This window comes from Rhea pennata, chromosome 5 (genome assembly GCF_028389875.1).
Source record: "Rhea pennata isolate bPtePen1 chromosome 5, bPtePen1.pri, whole genome shotgun sequence".
NCBI lineage: Eukaryota > Metazoa > Chordata > Aves > Rheiformes > Rheidae > Rhea > Rhea pennata.
The window spans coordinates 18,049,018-18,072,782 of NC_084667.1; the positions used below are offsets into that span (position 1 = coordinate 18,049,018).

The following is a 23,765-nucleotide window of genomic DNA, read 5'->3' on the forward strand; positions in this document are numbered from 1 at the left end:
CTCACCCGAGAATCTGGTGAGCGTTTGTGCTCCCAGTATGCAGAGCTGCCAGACTGATTGCCACGCAAATTTGCTTCTTTAGAAGCAAGTAAGGAAGACTCATGTCCCTAAAGTGGGAGTGACTGCAGAAGTTGGAGGACAGTCCAGCTCTTATTGGGTATGGTAGGTTTGAGCAAGGGCAGGATCAGCTGCAGGGGTGGTGAGGAGAAAGCCCGTTGCCATAGCCCCATTTCTACCATCTTGCTAGCTCAGATCAAGAAGAAATATAGTCAGGGAGCCAGTTCCTCCCCCCAACTCTGACCCTTTCTTGCTACTAGAGCTTGCAAGGGGCTGCAGAGCATTCCTTGAGGGTCTGTTACACGCCCTTCCTCTCATTCACGACACGAGTGCTCTGATCCCAGCTTCCAGGCCAGATGCTGTTCCTGGGACCCCAGGGCTGTCGGGCAGGGCCTTGGCGACGTGTGTGGGTGGCTGGAGCCTGCCATCTGCTGGAGACATCACCACCCAGCTTCACTCACAAGGCATGGCCTGCCTCCCCGACTTCACCAAGAGCACAAGCAGCACAGGCAGCCCCCAATGTTGAAAAAGCATGAGCTCCACCCTGCAAAAGCAGGAGACTGGCCTAAAAGCCAGGAGATTTTTCTTTTTTTTCAAAATACACACTGTTCTTTCTAGTTGGGTTTGGTTTCTGAGTGCTGCCAGGGGGACTCTCACTGCTTATCTCCATATGTACAAGGAGCAGAAGGGGATTTGGAAAGAGACAAAACTGAGATTGTCCAGTGATGTCCTCACTCTGGGACATGGCATTTTATAAAAGCTCCAACGTAGTTGTATAAAACAGCCAACGCTCCCAGAAGGGAACTCTCAATAGTCTGTATTTTGGTAATCTAGGGTCTTTGTGAGTTGTGTGCTCTGTAGTTAGACGTCCTTGTCCCAGATTTCTCCACCAACTCAGCAACAGGTTCGTCTGCTCTTAGTAATACATCTACCACTGTTCTGTGTTTATGTGTGCAGATGCCTGTGCTCATTTAAGTGGGGCAGAGAGACCTTTGCATGCATTTCAGCCAAGCCAGCCAGAGGATGAATTAATTTCTGAACTCAGCATTTGGCTTTGCCCACATCCCTCTGTAGAGTTTGCCAAGAGTGAAGAAGCTGGAGGGGATCAAAACTGTTTTTTGTTTCTTTCTCCACCATATGGTTTGGGGGACAGATCAAACTGCAGAGCATGTGCCTCTGAGTAGAGTGGGAGCAGGCAGGCCTCTCTGCTTTTTCTGACCCTAACTGCAAAGTTCAGCCTCCATCTCAGAGTTTGATTTTCATGGTAGCCCATCACTCCATTGCTTTGGCAAATGATTGACTGGACTTTGAGACAGTCAGGAATCCTAAATGAATGGGACATTCATAGCTATGAACAGTGGTAATGAAGGTTGTTTTGGGTGTACCAGTGAGGAGACTGTGAAAGAAGGTGGTGCAGGAGGTTACCACAGCACCTAAGAGGGTCTCACCCAGTTCCTGCACAATTCATATCTCAAATTCACTGTCTTTTGTTTTGTGCTTCCCAAGCCTGTACGGTGGGAGAACTTGGGCAAGATACAACAATGAGGAGAGATGTATTGTTACAAGAAGTGAAAACTGGGTTAAAATAGGAAGGAGTTAGTGGTATTCTTGCATCTCTCACTGCCTGTTACCTCTTTATCAAGATTCATTTTTTTTCCTGTCCCAGGACTCTGCTACAACAGTTACAGAAGCTGCAGGCTCTCGTGGCTGGGAAAGTCTCCAGACCTTACAAAATGGCTTCCACCCAGACTGGGACCTGCCTAATGGTATGGGCTTCATTTTCTTCCTTGCTTATCAGATGTGCTTCCCTTCTAGGCTTTGTCCGATTGCCTGTCTCTGCCCTCTTTCCCTGTCCAGCCTCCATCACCCGCCTGTTATAGCTGCTCTCTCTTTTTATGTTAGAGTGACCAGGATTGGGCTCTGTGTTATACAGTGAGTGCTGTCAGTTGTTTATGCAGCAGAATTATAATAACTCCTGCATTTTCACTGTCTTGTTCTTTGGGCAAAAGATCACTTGGATAGCTTTTCATTAGCTATTGGAGATTTAGTGAGCTCCCATCTTAATGGGTAGATTTTTCTTTTGCTGGGTTGGTAATGCTTAATGTTTAACTCAGCAGGGTAGGCAAAGTGTTTGAGTATTCCTCCCAGTGGGCATTACCTTGCATTTATCAGCAAGAAATGGCATCTGCTCTTGCTCTGCCTGCACATCAGGCTTTGTTAAATCCAGCTGGAATTCTTCCTGTTTGCTCTCTTGACTACCAAAATGATTTGGGTTCATCTGTTGGTTTTGGCAATCCCTGTTTGCCTCTCATTTCTCATCATGGATGATCATAGTTAAGCAGTCTTGGCTTCACTGTGGAACTTTAGGGCATACCAGTATGTGGCCATAAGGGTCAATTGTTTATTCCTCATCTTATTTTTTGCCTGAGGAACATTTTTTGACCCATGATAAAAATAACACTCCAACTCTGTGATGTCTTTGAAAGATTGGCATGATAGCTACTTGTGACAACTTTTTCAAAGCTATCTAGTCATCTCTCTATCACTTCTGTGCTGGTAACAGTGATGAAATACAACTAGTGAGATGTTTGCTTCAGCTTCTCAGTACCCCCAGTGTCCTGAGAGTTTACTGGTTCAGTCTTGGTTCAGTCAGTTTCCTTGGTTCCAGAGCTCCTACTCTGTAATTCCCAGCACTTTCTGTTTTCAAAATCTGCTCAAACTTTTGTTACTCTTTGCTGCTACCATGTCAGAACAGATTTTAATGAGAGACTGTCTTTCCTACTGGCTGCTCTATTGCCTCATTCCCGAGTTCTTTCCATGTTTTGGGTGTGACCTATCTGGGCCCAGTGACTCATTGCTCCTTAATGCAGCAACTCGTCAGAGCACCCCTGGCTATAGCAGTTCATCACTATTACCTGAAATGATCAAATCCAGGAGAGGTACCTTCCATACATCTCCTGTGCTATGGGCTGATAAAATACCTAATTTAGCTTCCCAGCAATGTCTTATCTCTCTTTGCTGCTCCCTTCATTCCACAGCATCCCAGCCCACACACCAACTCTCACAGGCTTCTGAGCTTTGAAGCATTTCAGGAATTTGTAATTTGCTTTTCTCTTCGATCAGTTCCTCTCATAGGCCTCCTAGTTTCCATTGTCCATTTCTTCTTCAAGGAGAGCACTCCTTATCACAGTAGATATGTAGAATAATTATGCCTTGTGGCTTGGGAGTTGGATAGAGGACCCTTCCCTTCTGGATGTTTGTCCTCCTTATGGATGTTTGTCCAACCAGTTCTTGAGGCTCTCCAGTGGTAGAGAGTCCAGTGCTTTGCTATCTTACACAGATAAAGCTTTCTAGATATCTCATCTAATTCTTCCTAGCAGCTGTTTAAGCTTATTAAAACCTCTTCTATTCACTGTAAGCAGATCAGTTTATCCTCCCTTTATGCAGCTGCATTTTACATATTAGAAAACTACTGTTTTCAAGCAACTACCTTTAGTCTGCTCTACTAAATCATCACAGTTTCTTCAGTCTTCTCTTGTAGGCAGAGTTTCTGAATCACTGCTCATTCTCAGTACGCTTCTTCAGGTTTTCTCCAATTGCCTCACGTATTTTTGGAAAGGCAGGGTCCAAAACTGGACAGAGCGTTTCACCCAAAGGCCCGTGCAGAGCCAGCTGATCAGCCAGAAGTCTTGCTCATAAGCCCAAGGCTGAGGTTTGCCCTTTGCAGAGTGACACGAACTTGTGTCCATCTTGTGCTCCCCTTTAAGTCCGAGATCTCCTTCTGTAGAGCAGCTGCCTGACCAATTATTCACTGTATTATTTCTTCTGTTAATCTATCTGTCTTGTCACCTCTCAGGTCTCTGCATTCATCTGTGTGGATCTGCCAGCTGTTCTCTTTGACTTCTCTTCCCCTTGGTCAAAATTATTTTGAATTTTAATCCTGACCAAAAGCTAGTCTGCTTGCCATGTCTGCCAATGCGGATTTGATACAGTCTATTGTCCAAGTCAGGCTTAAAAATATTGACTCTTGCAAGAGCCACAACAGATCTCTTTGCTACTCCACCTGCCACATCCTCTCAGTTCGACTATGAACCATTTGATAACTACTCTCTGAGGACTTATTTTTTGATGAATTTTGCATCCTCTTTTCCAACTGATTTTGCAGTAGTTTTGCCTAGACTAGTTTCCCTGGCTTTTTAAGATGACATTATGTGAGATGGTCAAAAGCTGGAGGAGGAACTGTGCTCAAATTCAAACCAAGAGCTTTTGTTAAGAAATGTTGTAGAACTTGAACCAGAACAGAATCAGAACAGTATCTCTCAAAGTTAACCTGAAATAGAACAGAATAAAAACAATGAGAGATTGCAAAGCCCCAAAGGAAAGCCTTGCTAAGCAAGATGTTATGTACACTTCTCTTTCTCTGCCTGTAAAGCTGTTTCGTTTTAGAAGAAAAGAAAAGGCTTCATGGGGCTGGCTCCCCTTTCTGAAGGCTGTGTATTTGGCTATGATTATTCAAAGCAACATCTATTCAGATGGGGGGTTGTTTTCCCCTTATCTTCACAAATTCTTTATTGAGTAGGGGACTTTCAATGCCTTGTGTGCCTGATGTGGTGTGCATAGACAGCATCCATGCAGTCCATGTTTAATTGACTTTAAAACCAGCCATGAAGAAGCTGGAAAGTTAAACTCTTGCTTTGCACAGCATAGTATCACTGTGCTGTTACTTGGTCTTCCACATCTTCTGGAGTGCACTGGTGGTAAATCTTACCTTGATGTACCAGCCAGCTTCTGTGTGTTACTTAGGCATGAGCTGAAAATAATCACTTCATTGGTATACTACAGTTGACTGTTTCAAAAAGCAATCAAGAAATGCTGCTTGGATCCCTGTCCCCAAAGGTGACGTTTAGCCTGTTTATATGTAAGTAGTAGAAATCACCAACAGATGCATTGCCTCTTTGGACTTCCTCAAGCTGAACACTGAGCTGGAGACAGCTAGCATTATGTCACCCATGGCACATGAGTATTCAGGTAATAAGGATCTGGCTGTTTATCATTTCTCATTTATCCCCTCTTGCTCTCTCCTGCTATCTCCCTAGACTCTACAGAGCCCTTTATGATCACCACAGACTTCTCATTATGAACTTTAACCGTTATTGTAGGATTTACAGACAAGCAATCCCAAGGGCATACTTAGCAGGAGGAGATTTCCAGGGAGCTTTTCTCTGCCATTCCTCATGCCCAGTAGCTCTGACTGATCTGCTTGACAGCCAGAAGGCCCAGACACATGGCACTGCATACATGCAGATCAAATCTTCAAATGCTTCTTAGCCATTCTCAGCACAAATGATAGGTTTGGCATATCTCCAAGGCTTCACGCATGCTGCTTGCCTGCAGTAGAGGCAAGATGTGGGGGAGCCCTGTACAAATGACCATGTCCTGAGCTGAAGTGATAGCCTCATATCCATTCCTCTTTCAGATTAGAGCTGTGCTTGTCTGTGGAAATACCACCAGGCAACTTCTGTTGTGCTCCCACGAGCAAAAAATCTGGGTACACCCATCTTTTCTTTCTGCCAGGAGTTTGCAATCCCCTGGCTTTGCTTGCAACTCTATATCAAGCATGGAGATCACTGGAATTATTACTCCTGATCTATCATTTACTTCTATTAAACCTTCAGCCGACAAGTCAGTTACAAGCACAACCGCTTGGCATTGCTTAGGCTCACAGGAGTGAGAATTTTCAACTCAAGAGAACAAGCATGTCCTATTGTTGCCGCTACCACTAGCCCACCACTGTAGCTGGCAAGCATAAATTTGACCTTTTCTTTTGACATTCTGTTCATGCTGTCAGGTGTTGGGCTGCTGCAGTTCTGCTGTCATTTCTATCCTAGCATACAGAATAGTTTCACTTTGCTGTATGCTGTGGTATCTTACAGATTTTTCCTAATGAGATTGTTTTCTTGCAGCCCACCTCAGCAGCTCTTGTGCAAATGCTTAGGTCCTCTTTGGTCAAGACAGAGTCCATCTCTTTTTTTGAGCCTCCCTCTCCCTCCTTCCCAAATTTTTCCCCAGCTATGCCTTCCACTATTTCTCGTCAGCTGGATGGGCAAGCTCTCACTGTTGAACCAGAAAAACTTCAGAGAAAGCAACAGGACAAAGCTTCTGACTTCCCCCTCTTAAATTTTCAGCAGAGATTAGCAGAGCAAGCCCTTTCTTTTCCAGTGCTGGTCACCGGCAATGGTGACCCAGTTGCCAGCTGACCACATGGCCTCTCACAGCCTCCTGTTTGTGTGCTGCGGGATGCATTCCTTGTGGCTGGCTGCACTGACTGTATTCTGATACCTCCTTGCTAGGTGCTGGCGCTCTGTTTCGTTCTGATCCTGGGATCCATGATGCCCTGTCTCCCTGAGTTCTCCTCAGCATCACAGACAGTGAAAGCAACACCAGCACCAGACATTTACACAACTAGTAAGAGTGAGTCTAACGTAGCACTTCCCATTAATCCTCTCAGAGCATTTCCAACTCTTCTTCCGACACAGAGAGTTCGGGGGTAGCATTCTCCCCTCAGCACCTGCCCTGTCTGCTGGGGCCCTAGCAGGGGGAGGTTCCTGGCCTCTTGGTGGTACAAGCCCTGATAGCAGCACCTTGTCTGGACCTGTTTTCATTCTCTCCTAGTCATTGTCCCAAAACTTGACAGATACTAATAGATAGACCATAAAGGAAAAGTCCCAGGGCAGACTGATTGTCTTCTGGAGAGCCTGTGTGTCCAGGGGAGCGTTTGCCTCACAAAACTGGGGGGAGTGGAAGTAGAGCAGGCCTCCTGCACAGTCGCACATGGACTAGGCTGTAGCTGGCTGAGCATGTGCTGACTACCACTATGACCCACACCCTGTGCATGAGCCCTTGTCCTTGCTGTTAACCCCCACTCTCCTTGTTTCCAGTTCAGTCGCGGAGCCTCCTATTCTATGATGAGGGTGCTGGCTCCTTAGAAGAGAGGTATAGTTCCTTCCTAACCATGGACCATCCTGAGGGATGGGAGGCCGAAAAAGGGCAGTCTGAAGAGCGAAGGCCTCATCTGGCCAGGACACATGAGACAAGCAAATATCTGAGCAAATCCCAGCTGGAGGGTCCTGAGCAGAACCAAACTGACCCAACTGTCACCCACCTCAAAGAGCAATTCCATGAGAGGTAAGCAGGTGGGGCCACCCTCAGAGCCCCAAACCACATCATGATGGCTGGGAGGGATCACCAGACATGCCCCGCTGCTCAAAGCTAAGGACAGCTGAGCTCCCTGGGGCAGGCAGCTACTTAAGGAACAATGGCTGAAGGAGGCCACTGATGGCAGGAGGCATAAGAGCAAGGCTGTCTCCCAGAGCAAACAAATGGGACTTCCATAAAGCATTCGGTGTCCCTCTGGCATAGAGCTGGGAACTAGGTGACTCAGATGGTCTCAGGTTTGCTGGTCATTCACTGCCCTGGGAAAGGGCTCCATCCTGATCAGAGCAATGGGCACAATGGCAGGGAATATGCCCAGGAGGATGCAGTGAACATTTATTGATGCCTTGTCTTTTCTTTTTCCCAGGGAGACAAGCTCCAGTGAGACAGCTGAATTTTTGTAGCAGCTGCTGGACCTCAAGGCCTCATCTGTCTGATTGCAGGATTCCCTCCTCACCGAGCAACCAAGGGGACTTGGCGGGAGAGGACGCTGCATTCAGATGCTCCTAAACTGGCCTTGGGTTCAGCTCCTCCCCTTCCCCATGGCCCCCTTAGTACTGATCTCTCTGAGGGGAGTTGCAGGACTGCCAGAACCAGCAATAAAAGACTGGCAAAGTCCTGAGACATCCTATCCTCCTGGCCTTGTCTCCTGCTTGAATGAGCACTACCCTATGGGTGTGGGCTCACCCTGGAATGGAAGGAGGTCAGAGGGAAGCCTCCAAACTATTCAGTGCATTCCCCAAAGCCTCCAGACCAAGGGGGCTGTCCCCAGGCATGTTCCCCTTGGTTACATCAGATGCACCTGAAGGAGAGAGAGTGAATGCTGGGTTTACTGCCCTGCCTGAGGGACTCAGGGGTGGGTGATGCTGGGGTTGGAGAGATGACTGAGAATTTGAGCTCATTCCTTCCCCTCCATCTGTTAATATCCTTCTGCCTCCGTTGAGAGAAAATCTAGTTCTTCATTGCTCTAGTTTTCTCTTGATGGATGTGCCTACATAACTTCCAGACCAACTATCTGCAAAGATCTGCACACAAACGGAGTGGGGGAGACAGATCCCAAACTCAGAATTAACTGGCAGCGTCTGGGCAACCAGAGCTCTCAGAGATAGAAAACAATTTCCCCCACAACTTCCCTTCCTGAGCACCCTTGCTCTGGTGGGTGCTGAAAAAAATTTCCTTTTCTGTCCCCAGCTTGGGCCCTACAGTGCGGTGCTAACCAGGTCTGTGGCCTTCCTACTTTCCATTCTGCAGCTTTCCTTCTGAGAGCAGGTGGAAGAAACCCACTCCTGTAACCTGCTTCCCCTCCCAGCTCTCCATTCCCAGTTCTGCATCATGTCAGACAGGGCTTGTCTAGGACCTAGAACCACCAAGAAGAGCTCTGCAGTGACAGCTCTCTGCTCTGGGAGGGCTGTCACTGGGAGCCATCATTCCCCTCACATCCTCCATGCATGCAGCAGACTGTTGTGAAAGCCCCTACGAACATTATGCAGGCAGCTCTGATGACAGGTGCTTCTGTCAAGAAAGTGGTAACAGAGAGTAGAATTGGCTGGGGTCATCAAAGATTGTTTTAGGGCTTTTTCTTATAATTGCTGGCACCAAAGGTGCCCTTCAGACCACACTTGATGAATGTGGTGCTGAAACAACCTTATCTCAAGCCGGTGCCATCCCCCTTTGGCACCCAGACATCCATTTCTGTCCCTTCTCCCTCCCGGGAGAAGCCCTGCTGAAAGATTAAAGTGTCCCCTCACTCCTATTACCTTGGCTGCCTTTTGCTGGAAGGACAATGTGAGACACAAGCACCTGAGATCAGGGATGTGCCTGCTGCTCCATATTTGTATGTGGGAGTCCCTGTGTGCTCCGCCAGGTATCGCCCCACATCGCTACAGCCTCTCCACCAGCCTCTCCTCTCCCCTCAGACTGGGAGAGAAGAGGGCTCCCTGGAGAGGCAGCATGAGATGGCTATCACTCAAGGACTGGAAGAAGTGAGGGTAGGGGCCTCAGAGCCTTCTCTCTTTTCTCCCCTTTGAAAAATGGTTTTGCTCCCTGAAGCCTTTTGGGACAAATTTGGATGCAGCTAGCCTCAGCCATACATGCTTGGCCAATAGGGTGGGGAAAAGGAAGGCCTTCAGCACAGCTCTGCGCCTCTTAAAGTTCAACAGATCCGCTGGTCGCCAGATACCACTGCACTCCCCGGTCTCTTCCTCCACCCCAGCACAAAGAACCACTGCTGGGCCCAAGCACACCCTCCTCCACCCCAACATTTCCACTGTGCCTGCCCCCGTGCCTCCCACTCACACCGTTGTACAGAGACCAAGAGCAGAACTCATTTGTACATAGTGAACCTTATTTTGTATTATTGCCAATCCCTTAAGATATTGTATTTTGGAGACTCTCAGATCCTATTTTCAGTATTGTATTTTATTAAGAATTAATGCGGGCTTTGCATCTATGAACTTTTTTCCTGTTAGCAGCTCACTTTCCCCCTATACTCCAGCAGCTGCCTCTTTCCTCCATTTTTTTTAAGACACCTTTCCCCCTCCTCTTATCGCTTGCTCTGCGTTTGCTTTAGAGAAGCAGAAAAAAAAATAAAATAAAAAGATGCAGCATTAACCCTGGGTTGACGGGTTCTTTTGTTCAGGCATGGTTGTTACGTGAGCCCACAGGCACAGCTTCTCACCTCGTACTCCCTGCCTGTCCCATTCCCTAGCTGTGTGCAGAACTGCTCCAGTGCTGGGACCTCATGCACGGTGCTTGTGGCTAGAAGCAAACTGCAAACGTGCACTGTGATTTCTTTTGCAGTTCTGGACAAATCAATACAGTGCAATGAGCTGTTCTGATGAGAGGGAAGTCTGTGCTGTAGTGGAGTCTGTGTGGCAAAGGCAATGCTAGTAGTTCTGTGACTCTGGTGCCATCCCCTTTGAAGCAATACTTAAATCCCTTAGTTAACTATAAAAGAACAACTGCACTCTCTTTGCTAAAGACTTGAGGCTTTATTGTCTCTTAACCTGTATGTTTGGTAGTTCATTTACATCTGCAAAAAGTGATATGCTGTATCCTGATTTCATGTGAAACACAGGCAATAGGAAGATGGCATCTTCATTTTCAAGTGGGTTTGTTAGGATTTGGGCACTGAAGCAGCTCCTCTCACAGTCAGCAACTCCACAACTGGAAGAGAGCCAAATCAAGAGGCAATGGGGTCTTGGAGATGCTAAAAGGAGCTCCGTCTCCTGCCTCTGCCTAAGCTGGTACAACTCTGCTCATGCCACCTCAGCAGAGGGGTTTCGTTGCCACAGGAGGGGGGATATGAGGTTCAGTGCTTGCAACGATCTTTTTCTGGGGATTATGATTTCTCCGTAGGGATGAGTGAAGCACTAATCTGACATCACCTGTTTATGACAGGGCTGGCTGCAGAGCAGAGCTTGGGAGAGAGAGGAGCTCTCTCTTCTTAGCTGGGTCCATACTGCCAAGCTGGGGTTTGATGCAGGGTCCATGGTTGGTTAATCTGACACAGGTTTTACAGAGCTCCTGCAGAACTCCCTTCCCCTACTCACACCCGTAGACACAAGGAAATGCCTGTCTTTCCCTGCAGTTTGTGTCCTGGGCCAGAGCTGCTTTCATGGGACACCTAAGGGCAGATGCTGCACAGGGGATGGGTGCTGGTGTCGTAGAAGGCAGGCAAGGCCAGGAGGAGAGAACAGAGTTGACGGAGGGAATTTGCTCAGCGACCATACTGCAGCAGCTCTATTTCCCACTTGGATCCTTTTTGAGAGGCACATTTTCTCCAGGACTGAACTAGTTTTAAGTAGAGGTACTGACATTTTTCCTGTGGCACCTTGTCCAAAAGCAGCCTTGTGTTAGTGCAATGCTGAGCCACCTTTGCTCACTGTGTGCCACAGTTTCCCCCCGCACTTGCCAGATTTTGTCCGATGGAAGGGCCCCTGCCTTCATTCCCCTTAAGAAATGTCAATGAACTCTTCAGACATTACCTTCAGGAGATTCTGGCCTTTTTTCTTTGCACGCACTCTGAAACATCAAGGGAAATCAGTGCAAGGGGAGAGCTCTCAGAAGGACATGTTCTCAGGCTTCTGCCCCTTTAACATTGATGCGGCTCTAGAAACCAGAACCCCCACCCATCAGGAGAAAATTTCCTTTCATCTTGACAAATCCTCTCCATTCTGCAGCCTACTGGATAATTCTCTGAGCTGCTCAAAATAGTCACATTAGGATCTTTGATCCCTGCCATGTCTCCAAAAATGCAGCCAGCCAATCACACCTACCAATTTGGCTACAGCAACTAATTAGAGCAGAACAAGAGAATCAGCAAAGCAAGAGGGCACCTTCTTTGTGAGTCACCTTCAGCCTCACTCAGTTACACTTGGTCTGCTCCAAATGCCCACAAACATAAACTTGGCCACTCCAAGCTGGGTTTTTTTCCCCCTATTTAGGGTCATATTTCTTAACAAGCCTGTGCACTGTCAATACGTACAAGTCTGGAACAAAGAACACTAACAGAACACGGTCTTCATTTTCCAGAGACAAATTATTCCAACCTGTTCTCTGTTACCAGGCCAACTCGAAAAAAAGAATTGACTTTGCAGCTCAGTGCTGCAGAACAGGCCACTGGTGGTCTGTGGGAACAGCGTAACTGGTACATCGATTCCTCATAAAAGGACACGTGTTATTAGAGTTCTCTGCAGAGCATCTCTGCTCTCTAAGTCCAGCACGTTCCCTCTAGGTGTTACCATTTGGGGTTGTGCCTGATAGTACTACGCACAAATCCACACAAGCGCATCATCAGATAGGCAAAGTTTGGCCCTGCTTCTTGGCAATGAGCCCGTGCTTTTGGACATCTTTTGGGGAGACCAGAGTGCAGAGCTGTGAACAGTCATGACAGTGCATGTAGTCAGGCGGTGATCACAGCTCTTAACAACCCCCAGGCTCACCTGTGCTTTTGAGGGCTTGTTAATGATGACGGCACTCCCGGTCAGACACCAACCAAGTCTACAGTCTGGTTTGGATTTCGAACCTGGGTGCTGATACAGGCCTTACAGGTGAGCAAGGTGGAGGTCTTTCTTCCCATGCCTGGAGGAGGAGAACTGCACACTCACAGAGCTTTACTCACGGAGAAATACCACTTACTAGAAACCCAGTGCCCTGTCTGTGACCTGAAAAGCTGAAGGGAGAAAGGGGTCTGTACTGCAACCCTCAGCTGTCCTTGTGCAGTCCCACGTGTCCAAACAGAAGGAAATCCGTGCTCAGGGAGCTGGAAAAGCCCTTACCCACCTGGGCTCCAGGTGAGTGAGTAACCTAGAGGGTATCCTGGCCACCGGGAGGACAGGACAGACCTTTGGACATCCTGTCCCCTGCTAACATCTGCCACCTCTTCTAGAAGGCAAGAAATCAGGGAGCTTTAATAACAGCCTCTAACTGAAGGCCGAGGTAAGAGTAACAAGCAACATGGAATCTCCTGCAGAGCCAGCAGGACAGAAAGAGATGCAGAAGCCTGAGCAATCCTTTACCGCCCCCTCTTACAGGCTATTATATCCCATTATGGCTCCTTTTCTCTCTGATGTGTAACAGGCCAGGCACATGCAAGCGAAATCTGAACACGTTGGCTGTATGACAGCTGCAGAGTTTGGCACATGACTAGAAGAGGCAAAATCTTCTGTTCACCTCTTCCCCTTGGAAGAGGTTTTCTCCAGCACATGAACAGCACCTACGGGAGCACAGAACATCCCTAGTGTCTTGTTCCTCTCGCCTCCTTGACAAGAAGTGCTGAGACACCAGGGCATTGCTGCACCTGCTCCCCCGGGAGGTGTCCTGCCACATGGACCTCCACTTCCCTCCTCAAAGCTGCTTTCCTATGGCCTCAGTGCAGCCATAAACCTGGTGTCAGCGCAACCATCATCAAGAGAAAAGCATCCTGGGTCACTTTTCTCTCCTTCCCGTAGCTGGTGCTAATTCATCTGTCCCCCACAAGCAGCACCCAAAGGGACCTACCAGTCACGGGTACGATTCACTCCCAGCATCACAGTCAGGCATCGGTGGAAATGTCACAGCACAGGCAGAGCACTAACAAACTTGCTGCAGGTGTGAAACTCAGAGAGCCTCTTCCCAGCGCTGTGGCAGCACGAGGCCAGGGCTGCGGGCTTGCACCCGGGCTTGCGGAGTCCCTCCTGGGAGAGGCTGGAGGAGCAGGGCCCCTCGCGAGCTGCTCCTGCCCTGCTCCCCAGCCAGCACCGAGCGCAGCAGCCCGCTCCTGCCCGCCTCGCTGGCACCCCGAGGAGCCAGTGGCAGAGCAAGTCCCTGTGCATTCCCAGGCCTCTGTCCCCGTCCCCCTGGAGACTCTGCAACCTGCCTCGCGGCGCTCTCCAGGCTCATTTGTAACTCACCCATCACCATGCATCCTCCCTGGGCACCTCACTGCTGCCTTTAAAAGAGCTTAGGGCTGGAAAAACACCTGCCTCTCAGCACGCTGGGGGCCTTTCGCTCCCTTTCCTGGCTCCTAACTGCCCCGGCCCCGCGATCTGGCCAGTGCCCTCCTGGGAGCAGGGCTCAGATCCGAGGCTTTGCTCTCCCGGCACCCCTCTGCCCCGCTCTGCCCGGGCTCCCGTAACACCAGCAAGGTACCTGCTGTTTTTCTTTTCCCTCAGTCTTCTCCTGCTCTTGATCTCCAAGTTGCCTGTGAGCAACACGAGGCAGCAAAGCACAGCCACAGCGCCGGAGGAGCAGGGGGCTCGCCGGCAAGCTCGCGGGCAGAGCGCGGCCCCAGCAAGCAACGGCGCTGAGCCTGGCGGCAAGGGAGCAGCGACTTCCCCCGAGCAAACTCTGCCCGGTGCGGGCTCCTCGGGGGGAGGCAAGCCGGGGAAGGGGAACAAAACCTCTGTGGGGGCTGCCGGGGCTGAGTCACGCTGTGGGAGGGGAGCGTGGCTCCCCAGCAAGTCACGACTGCGCGGGGGAGCAGCCGGGGGGCTCGGGGGCCTGCAGTGCCAGCTCTGCAGGGACCCGCGAGGGGCAGGACAGAGGGGTAATGTCATCGTGACGCTTAGGAGAGGACAAAGCTTTGGTGTCTTGAGCTGGAAGTGCCCGTCGTGGTTCCTGGGGAAAAGCACAGCCCTTTCTCAGCTCCTGCTTTTTTCTGCATTTGGGCCAGGAGCTGGGTGGGAGCATCTCCCTTCCACAGCTGCCCAGAGCATGGATGGGTCAGGGAGCTTGGTGAGAGGGAAAAGGGGCTAGTGAGGACACCTATGGTGAGTAAATAGTAAGAGGAGGCTGAAGACACTCTCCAGCTCCTGTTCTGCCATGGGAAGATAGGCAGCATTGCTGGCATTGGACGTGACAGTAATATAGTCCCACGGTAATACATGATTATAGGACTTTGCCATGGGCAGCTGATGCAGGGGGTGGCTGTAACAGGCTTGAGGCATAAATATCCCAGTGCCCAGCAGATGAAGCCTCAGTGTATAAATCTGGGGCAGAGCAAATCCAAAATAAGAAGTCATAAACATACGGGAGTTTTGCAGGGATACCTCAGCTCAGCTGGCATCCTGCAGACTGACATGGGCAAAGATAAGGCAGGCCAGAGGTGGGCCTGGGGTCACAAAGTCCAGTCCCAGCAAAGGACAGGCAGACAGTACAGCTCTCCTGATGGCTGTGGACAGAGATCAAAAGGGCCTTTCTATAGCTGGACACAAGGATCAGAGAAGAAATGCCTTAAATTAACAAAAAGCAGAGATAATTTGTCTACCTAAGTGGCAAGGTGCCACTGCCCACAGCCAGAGGACACTGGCCCTGGGCAGCTCTCATCCATTTCGGACAGGAGGTCAGAGCAGCAAGTAGTTTGTTTTGCTTGGGCTGATGCTGTGCAGCTTTTCAGGAGCTCTAACTTTACCTGAACATGCGTTTATGGTTAACATGAATGGCTGAGACCCACCTTGCAGAGCATCCCTCGGAGACCAACACATGCCAGCCTACCTGCAAGCAGTGAGGGGCAGCTGATGTTGTCAACCTCCTCCGTCTCTCTGGTCTCGAAAGGGTTAAGTGCCAGTTTCCGAGTGTCTCTAAGGTGACACGCTCCCGTGTAGCACTCCCCCCTCTCCACGCACACACATGCACACACTCACGCTCTCATTCTGCTTTGTCTTTTGAGGGCTGCTGCAGGATCAGTGCACAGGCACCTTCCTCGCTGCCTTCCTCTCCCTGCCTCTTGAGTTTAGCTGCTGCTAAAGGAGACGCTGAGCAACGTGCCTGGCCCTGGGTGGGGGGGCTCAGCCCTTGGCCCCCACCGAAGTCATCCTGGGCTCTTCTTTGCCTGCAGGGAGCATTGCCCTCTCTGGACTCGCTCTTTCCTAAAACCCCTTTTCCAATCAGGATTGTGTTTTGTGTTCCCTCCTCGTGCCCCTCCTGCCCTTGCAGTGACGGCACCTCTGAGGAGCAGCACCGACATTTCTAGGTTTCTGTGAGTTATTCCTCCCCTCCAGGTTCTTCCCGTCTCGCTGTGGCAGGGCAGAGGAGACAGACAGAGGCTGAGCTGCAGAGCCTGAGCTGTGCAAACTGCTATCAAGAGGCCAATAAACATCACTGCGAAAGTTGGACTGTTGCTCCACCGGTTTTCTCTGTGATTCTGCATCCTCAGGAAATTAAACCTCACCAGGATCATCCAGAGGCCCTGGGGAGGCAAAGCAAAGGAGTGTTGTGCGACCGTGCTGGGCTGGATTGAGCTGCTGAACAGTTTGTGGCAGCAGAGCAGGATTCTCTGCCTGGAGACACATCTCATCTGAGCATGGCTGAAGGTCCCAGGAGCTGGAGAGACTTCACCCCAGCCAGGGGCGAAAGCGAGGTGGCCAGGGGGGCCACGGCAAGCCTCATGGGAACAGCAGATGCAGAGAGTGAAGGGCGAGCACAGTGTTCAGGCCTCCGCAGCACAGACCCTGCCTGGGAGGAGATGAGAGGGGCCCAGGCTGTGACGGAGGTGGAGGAGCAGTTCTTGCACTTGCCCATCAGAAAGCAGGTCTCTTACAGGTAAGAGCCCCCTGGTCCCTGAGTGCCCTGGGGATGGGTGGAGGACTGGTGCAGCCCTGGCCTTGGGACTCTCCCTCCCAGAGGGCCAGGGAGCAGAGGAAGCTCTTCCCAGTGGCCACTGGTGTCTTTCCCACAAGAAACGTTCTGCATTGCTGTGTCATGGTCGTTTCTGAGGGGAAAAAAAACCCCTTTGGTGGTATGGTGCAAATCACTGTGTGCCTATCATGGTCCATAAGGGTGACAACCTGCCAGGCAGAGGTCAGTGAGGACTGGGAGTTCCCTGCACATGCTGAGATTTGTTCCTTTTCCTCTAAAATCTAGTGCTAAAACCAATTTGCTCCTTATCCCCAGCATCCTTTCCCCATCGCAGCCGTCTGATCACCGGGACAAGGGAACTGGTTAGTCCCTGCCTTCCCCACCCATGAAACAGTCCTGTCTCAGTGGCAGTTTCCTCCTTGCCACCTTCACAGGCCCCTTATTTTTCCTTCTACCCAACTCCCTTTTCCTATTCCAGGGCTGTTGTCTCTCCCAAGTCCTTCTCCCTGTAATCTGTGCCCAACAGCTTCCCATGATCTCTGGCAAGATTCTCTGGGCTGGACAATTCCCTCTTTTTCTGCAGTGCTGTCTTATTGTGGGTTAGTTCATTGGATAAAAGGAACTTCCGATAAAGTCAGTTCTCCTCCACCCCAAGGCGCCTTGCTTGACTCCCAGGTCCAGAAGTCTTGATCCCATCTGGGGAGGCTGAGCAGTGATGCAAAGATGAAGGGCCTGAGGTTGGGGATCAGGCTGGAAAGCCTTTGGGGACACATTGCAGCAAGAGGAGTATCTGTCCTGACTCTTGATGTAACTCTTCTGCCACGATTGCTCTGCTTTCAACTCACCTACCCTTGCAGTAGTCAAGCAAAATCAGTGGAGGAGAAGAGTGATTTTCATAGCTTCCAGGGAGCTTATGGGAGCCCTTGCCTGTTTAGGCTCAGATGACCTCTTATTCCCAACTCCGGCCATCCTGCCCAAAATCCTGCTTGGGTTAGCTCCTCCAGGAGTGCAGCACTACTTTTTCTCCTGCAGGAAATAAGGTCTTGTGTCTCATTTCCCCCTTTCTTACACTATTTAAGCACTAGATTTTGCAGAATGGCTCTCAGGTCTTCCTAGTGTAAGTGGAGAGAGATCTTTTGATCCTGCATCTGCCCAGAGCAAAAATGAGCATGTACAATATCACCCCTGGGCTGCTTGTGACTGCTTGGGTGACTGTCTGGAGGAGAAGACGAGAGCTGCCTCCTTACCTTTCTTCTGAGCTGGCTTGGCTCAGGGACTTCTTTCCATCCTCCCGGGCTCAGTGTGACAGTGGGTCATTCAGTGCTCGGGAAGTGCCAGATAGTTTATGAGCAGGCAGGAAAGCTGCACCAAAGATCTCGGCATGGTGCCTGCTGCCATGGAGGCATGTGCCGCAGAGGCTGGACCAACACTCCAGTTGCTGGCTTGGGGTTCTGGGACTCAGGTGCGCAGAGCTCTGCTAGGAAGCAGATTTCCCTTGTGAGCTACCAAACACACTTGGTCATCCACTGGCTCTGCTCCCATGAGTATAGCAGCCTTTCTCCTCCCTTGCAAGGGCTGCGATGCAAACTGTGAGCAAATTGCTCTCTAATGCTGCAGTAATGGAAACTAATGGGAAGCTGCATTAGTGCCCGCAGAGCAAGAGGGGCCCCAGAGCTGACTCATCTCAAGCGGTTGTTACTCCTGCAGTGGGTGGCGAGCAGGAGCCAGGAGTGGCAGAGCCCTTCACCACACAGCCCTGTGTCCTTGAGGCTGTGAGGTGGGGTGATACACTCAGCTCATGACCCTAATTTGGTTCCTGGGGCTGTCTCTAAGATGCCAATCAGGCTTGCGAGGGTTTCTGTCCTGATGCCAGGAAGGATGAGGGATTATCGTGCAAGGTGGAGGGGGCTGAGGGGGACTTAGCTGTCTTCCTCCAGGTGTGCATGGTCTCATGAACAGATTAGCCAGCCGCAATTATCCGGACTCCCTGGGGATGAAGGAAAGATTGCAACCTAATTTGATCAGCCCGAATGTGGTCCAGAATTCTCTAATATTGCTGGGGATTGTTTACATCCTGCTATTCCTACCCCGGAGCATCCACACATGCATCTCTGCTAATATGCTTCACTTTGTGCTGCCCTTTCACGAAACAGTTCTGTCCTTCTGTCCCCTTGCAGTAGGTTTCTTTGCAAGAGGCTTTGCTCTGAGCCACTCTGTCCAACACTGCCTTTGCAGTGGGCAGTCAGGGTTAAAGAAGTTGCCACAATTACCTGCAGCCCCTGTGGTGAGAGGAAGAGGTGGTATTCAGGATGAGCTGCTTCCTCTGCCATCCTTTTCAGGCAGCTGAACAAAGCGAAGGGGAAGCACGGGAGAGGAAGTGTCTCAGGGTGGAAACCTGCTCATGCCATCCTGTGATGCTTACACACGGTCAGGTCTGGCTGCTCCCTGGGGATGGCATGGAACAGGCAAGGGTTCCCATGCAAAGGGCAGGTGATGAGGGAGCCGCTCCCCCAGAGCCAGGCTAACCTTGTGTTGGGCACTCCTCCCCTCAGCCTCTTCAGCAGCGTGGCTAGTCCCGTAGTGGGAGAAGCCCTGAGGGGGCCCAGCAGAAATCTTCTGTGGGCGCTGCCAGATACCCAGCTCTGGAGGCACTTCCTGACCTCCTGTAAGGAGCAGGAGGACCTCTTCCATGGGTTATGGCCATCACAGGTGTCCTCAATGTTGAACGAAGGTTGGAGGCCCCAGTTCTTGTACTGCCAATCTGCCTGTTCCTGCTGAGACTCATTACTCATCACAAGGGGCAGGCAGCATTAGCTGCTATATAAAGGTTTTGAAATGAACAGAAATGATATTAAGCCTATGGAAATAAAATTCCTTCCATAAATAGCTGCTGTGGTGTGTGGAGGCGCCTTGGGCGGGTGGAACAGAGCTCAGCGCTCAGGTTATATTTAGGGCTTTGAGTAGCAGTTTCGTGCCAAGCTTGTTAATGATGCTGGCTTGTGCACCAGATCTGCAGATTCGGGGACAATTTTCCCAGTAGGGAAGTGCTTCTGCAGTGCCAGAAGGACCCTGTGCTCTCTGTCACTGCAATAGAAGCTGAGCAACCGCCAGGCCTTTATGCTCACTTACTGGAGAGTCACAGTGCTCCACAGACACCATCTAGGCAGAAGTGCAAGGACTCCGGTGTTAGGCCTACTTGCTGCTATGTTTCAGTGTCTTCATTATGGTTTTGTGGTGGGACAACAGCATCTCTAGCTTCCAGAGGGTGCAGCACAATCAGGGGAAATGAGGGTCATTTGTTGGCTTTACTGGCTTCACAGGCTTTGTTCTAGGACATTCCCTAAAAATAGCAGTACCAGGAGCTGGTGCTGGGGAATCCTGGGGCACATAGCAATGGCAAAAATCTCTGACCGGCCTTCGCAGCTTCTGACCGGCCTGCAGCTTCTGTCTGGGCTTGCTATTTGTAGAGCTCAACAGTTTGGGGTTGTCTTTGGCATTTTCTCAGTTGCTTTCAGAGTGACATTGCAGCAACGGCCTTCTTCCACCACCAGCCACCCAGCCCGTAGGGATGTTTACCCAGGAGGGAAACCGCAAGCACACAGAAACCGCACAGGCTCCCTGCAGGCTATGTGTACAGGTGAGGAACTTGCTGGGAAGTCAGGCCATTCCTCTTTTGCTCTCAGTCATCGCTCCTGCCTTCTCAGAGCCACCTCCTGAGGCCTTCTAGAGTGCCAGGGCCTGGCACTGCCCATGCACAAGCAAAGCAGGGCTCGTCACAGGTATCTTGTGGCAGTTGAAAGAGGGATTCCTGCATCCCTCTGTGCCCCCCAGCCAGGGCTTAGCTCCCTGCAGAGCAAAGCACCGCGTCCCCTTGCCCACTCCAGCTTCTGGCATGGAGAGAACAGGGCCTTGGCAACTTGCAGGCCGACTAACGAGACCGGGGGCATCTCAGCTCCTCAACACAGTCACAAGGGTGGCAGGTAGGACACAGCTAATGCATCTCACAAGCTGTTCTGTGCCAAGAAGCTAAATATAACCCAGAGAGCTAGGGCAAGAGGGGCTGCTTTGTAATGTAAATAGCAAGGGAGGACAGAGCTGGATCACAGGCCCCTCAGCACAGATGCATGCAGGGTAGACGGGAAGAGCTGGCAGGGCCTGCTGGGGAGAGGAAGGTGGGAACTGTGCCACCCAGGCGAGCTGACTGCATTTGCAGCTCTCCACTGTCTTCTCTTCTTCCTGCCTTCAGATCTGGCTGGGCTCTGGCTGGGTCTCTCCCTCTCAGCGCTGCTCACTGGCTCCATCTCACCCCATTAGCTGCTTTGCTACCCCCAGGACAACCCCAAACACATGGGGAATTCAAAAGCCTCCCAGCAGCAGATGCCAGGGGCTGAACCCACTCTCCTCCGAAGCTACAGACCATTTCCTGCGCTCGCCTGCTGGACTCTGAGAGTGCAGGTAGCCAGGCCCTAGGCAGGGCCGGTGACAAACAATTCATTGCCCCTGGTACTTCTGCAGTGACTTAGATCAAAGGAGCTGCTTCTGTTACTAGGGCCTTCCAGAGGACACCAGGACACAAGCCTGTCCTATGGGGATGCGGAGCTGAATCTAAGCCTCTGCAACAGCACAGGATTTGGGGCTCGGAGACTTTGCACTGAAGCAGGGGTTTATTCCAGCACTGCTTTTCCTCCTGCCGTCTCACATATGGACAGGGTGGGCTCCGCCGTAAGACACAGCCCCTCCACTGGGACACAGGAAAGGGAGATATCTGTGTGGCCTTGGCCCAGAGGGTGGGCGCCCCCTCTACCCCGGCCGGGCAATGCAGGGCTGGAGCGAAAGCCTGCGCTGCGAGGAACCAAGAGCCTCCAGCTGCACGGAGAGAAGGGCTGCGCAGAGAAGGTGCCTTATGCAGAGAGGCACTGAGAGCTCCCTCCGGCTCGGCCCTTCCTCTGAATCCTGCCTGCTAGCCTTCTAATCACGTTAATCAGGCTGTGCAGAGCAGCATAATCAAATTCCCATTCACCCCCATCAAGCCAAGCCTGTGTCGCTTTATCAGAGACGTCTCTCAGCATCCCTCCGTGCAGCCGGGGGGAAGGAGGCGGCTGGCATCGTCCCTGGCACTGCCTGAAGGACGCTCACACTGCCAGGAGGACCTGGTGAACAGGGGCAGGGGGAGACCCGTGTGTGTCCCCACGCTTCCCTTGTGCCACACTCGCCCGTCTGGCCCTAGCTTGGATCCTCACCCATGGACAGAGCAATCCCAGCACGCAGCATGGGCCAAGGGCTCGGGGGGCTTTATGTAGGGGATATGGGAAATACTCTGGGAGGTAGTTGTGGAGAGACTGGGAGACTGTGGGTGCAGCCTGGCTATACAGGGACAGGCACACAGCCATGCCACGGCAGAGCGGAGTAACACAGCCCTGAGCCCCTTTCTCCCAACATGCTCCCTGGTTTAAGCCGATTAGAGACAGTGCTGCTACCAGAAGGGATGCTCCTGTCCTTTCTCCCGCTGGCACTTTTCCACTCCTTTCTTTGCACAGGATTTATCCACCAGGGTGGCCAAGTCAGATCACTTATGCAGCAGAGGACTGATGCTTTGGGTTAGTTTTCCTTGGTTTCCCATACACCCAGTAGCCTGGCAGTGGCATTAGGGGAAAGGGGTGCCCAGCTGACTCCCTCCCAAGACCACAGCCAGCAGGCAGATTGGATTAAAGGTAATACAAAACTGCACCCTCAGGCTCAGAAGTCCTCTGTAAAGAGAGTTGGGATCCCTGAACTTAGATTTCCATGGCCTCTCCCTTATCTGATCCCAGTTAACAATGGGATGTTAACTGGTGGGTATTCTCTCAAGTTTGGGCCAAGCTAGCAGCTTAACCCTTTCCCTTACTAGGGAACTGCACACACTAGCAAAGAGAGATGGGCCACAGGGAATATAAAACCCTCCTGCAGAACATCCCTCCATCCCTCCCTGGTGTTGCCTGAGGCTCTGGGCAGGGAAGTCTGTGCTGGCAGGGTCTGTCTTCTGGTTTTCTGACCAGGAACAACCAGAATCAGACTTTCTTCAGGATGCCCCAGTGTTCTAAGCCCAAGGGACAGGACTGTGGAAGTACATGCTGACACAACAGACAGGATATTTGAAGGTCCAGAGACCTCGCTGCCCAGCATTTGTGTTGCAGATTCACTGGGCCTCCCCAGGAACTGAGAGACCTGCATCCACACAGACTGGAAAATGGCACAAGACTCCTCAGGAAGCCTGGTTTGTGCTCACCATGACTGGGCATGCAGGCAGAGGGGAATGGTGAGGGGTGAACTGGATGGCCTCTGGGTCCTCAGCAGTGGCCTGGAAGGCAGAGTTCCTGCCTTGTATTTCTGAGTTTGCCACTCTGGGATTAGATCATCCTACACCTCAAAAATCTGCAAACTGGGGCTGATGTTACCTCCTTCCCAAGGAGATGTGGAGTCAACCTATTAATATGTGTAATGAATCCATGTGGATGCAGGGGATTCTTTCCTGTGAAGCTGAAGTGTCTCCCTGTGGGTACTGATGGCCATGACCTGTGGGCCACATTTGCATTGTGTAACGTATTACTTCTGTCCTAGAGCCACTAATAAGCTGCTTTTCAAGTGCAGTACTGGTCCTTCTGGTTAGAGGATAGGATGTTAACACCACAGGGTAGAGTTTGAAACATGAAAGGGAAATATCTGGAAGCAGAATGCAAAAGCAACCAACCTATCATCATTTGCAAAGCAGTAGAGATGACAAACCCTTTCAGTAATAACAATACCTCTCCTGTTCAAATCCTGAGCGGGAGCTAGGCATTCAGGACCTGGCTCTTTCACCCTGTACATGTCAATTAGTAAAGTGGGTTGTGTTCTGCTTCAGAGCTGGCCTAGCAAGATTGAGGTTTCGGCATAAACTGAAACACAGGAAGTTCTGCCTGAATATGAGGAGGAATTTCTTTACTGTGAGAGTGACAGAGCACTGGAACAGGTTGCCCAGAGAGGTTGTGGAGTCTCCTTCTCTGGAGATCTTCAAGGCCCGCCTGGATGCAACCCTGTCTAACATGCTCTAGGTGACCCTGCTTGAGCAGGGGGGTTGGACTAGATGATCTCCAGAGGTCCCTTCCAACCTTACCCATTCTGTGATTCTGTGTTATTTTTCCTTTAATGGTGGGATTCTAAAGCAAGAATGTGTACCTCTTTAGAAAATCACCCATGTGGACTGCAGTACAGCATATAGGAATCGGCTTTGCTTGGTTGCCCTTCTTGAACCCCACAGGGGCAGTCCATAGACCCCCATCACTGATCTAAAGCTCTCCTACAGTCAGAGCTGCTGAGAGCAGAGAGCCTGGTTATAAAGAGCTGAGTTTGCAGGGCCTGGGATATGCTATGCCTCCCAGGCTCATACTCTCCCCTGCAGACCAGGTGATGCATAAAGAATT

General features: G+C 50.9%; 1 protein-coding gene across 4 annotated transcripts in view; it reads left to right on the forward strand.

Moving 5' to 3' along the window:
* The window catches only part of CREB3L1 (cAMP responsive element binding protein 3 like 1), a 49,733-nt gene extending 39,854 nt beyond the window's left edge, over nt 1-9,879 (forward strand). For 3 of the 4 annotated variants that reach the window (XM_062577797.1, XM_062577798.1, XM_062577800.1), the window contains exons 9-12: nt 1,724-1,823; nt 6,408-6,528; nt 6,996-7,242; nt 7,637-9,879. In XM_062577797.1, the coding sequence (XP_062433781.1) occupies nt 1,724-1,823; nt 6,408-6,528; nt 6,996-7,242; nt 7,637-7,673 (505 nt within the window). In that variant the 3' untranslated portion in view covers nt 7,674-9,879. The remainder of the gene's footprint in view (nt 1-1,723; nt 1,824-6,407; nt 6,529-6,995; nt 7,243-7,636) is intronic. The other variant, XM_062577799.1, reaches the window with a different exon arrangement.
* The last annotated feature ends 13,886 nt before the right edge of the window (nt 9,880-23,765 follow it).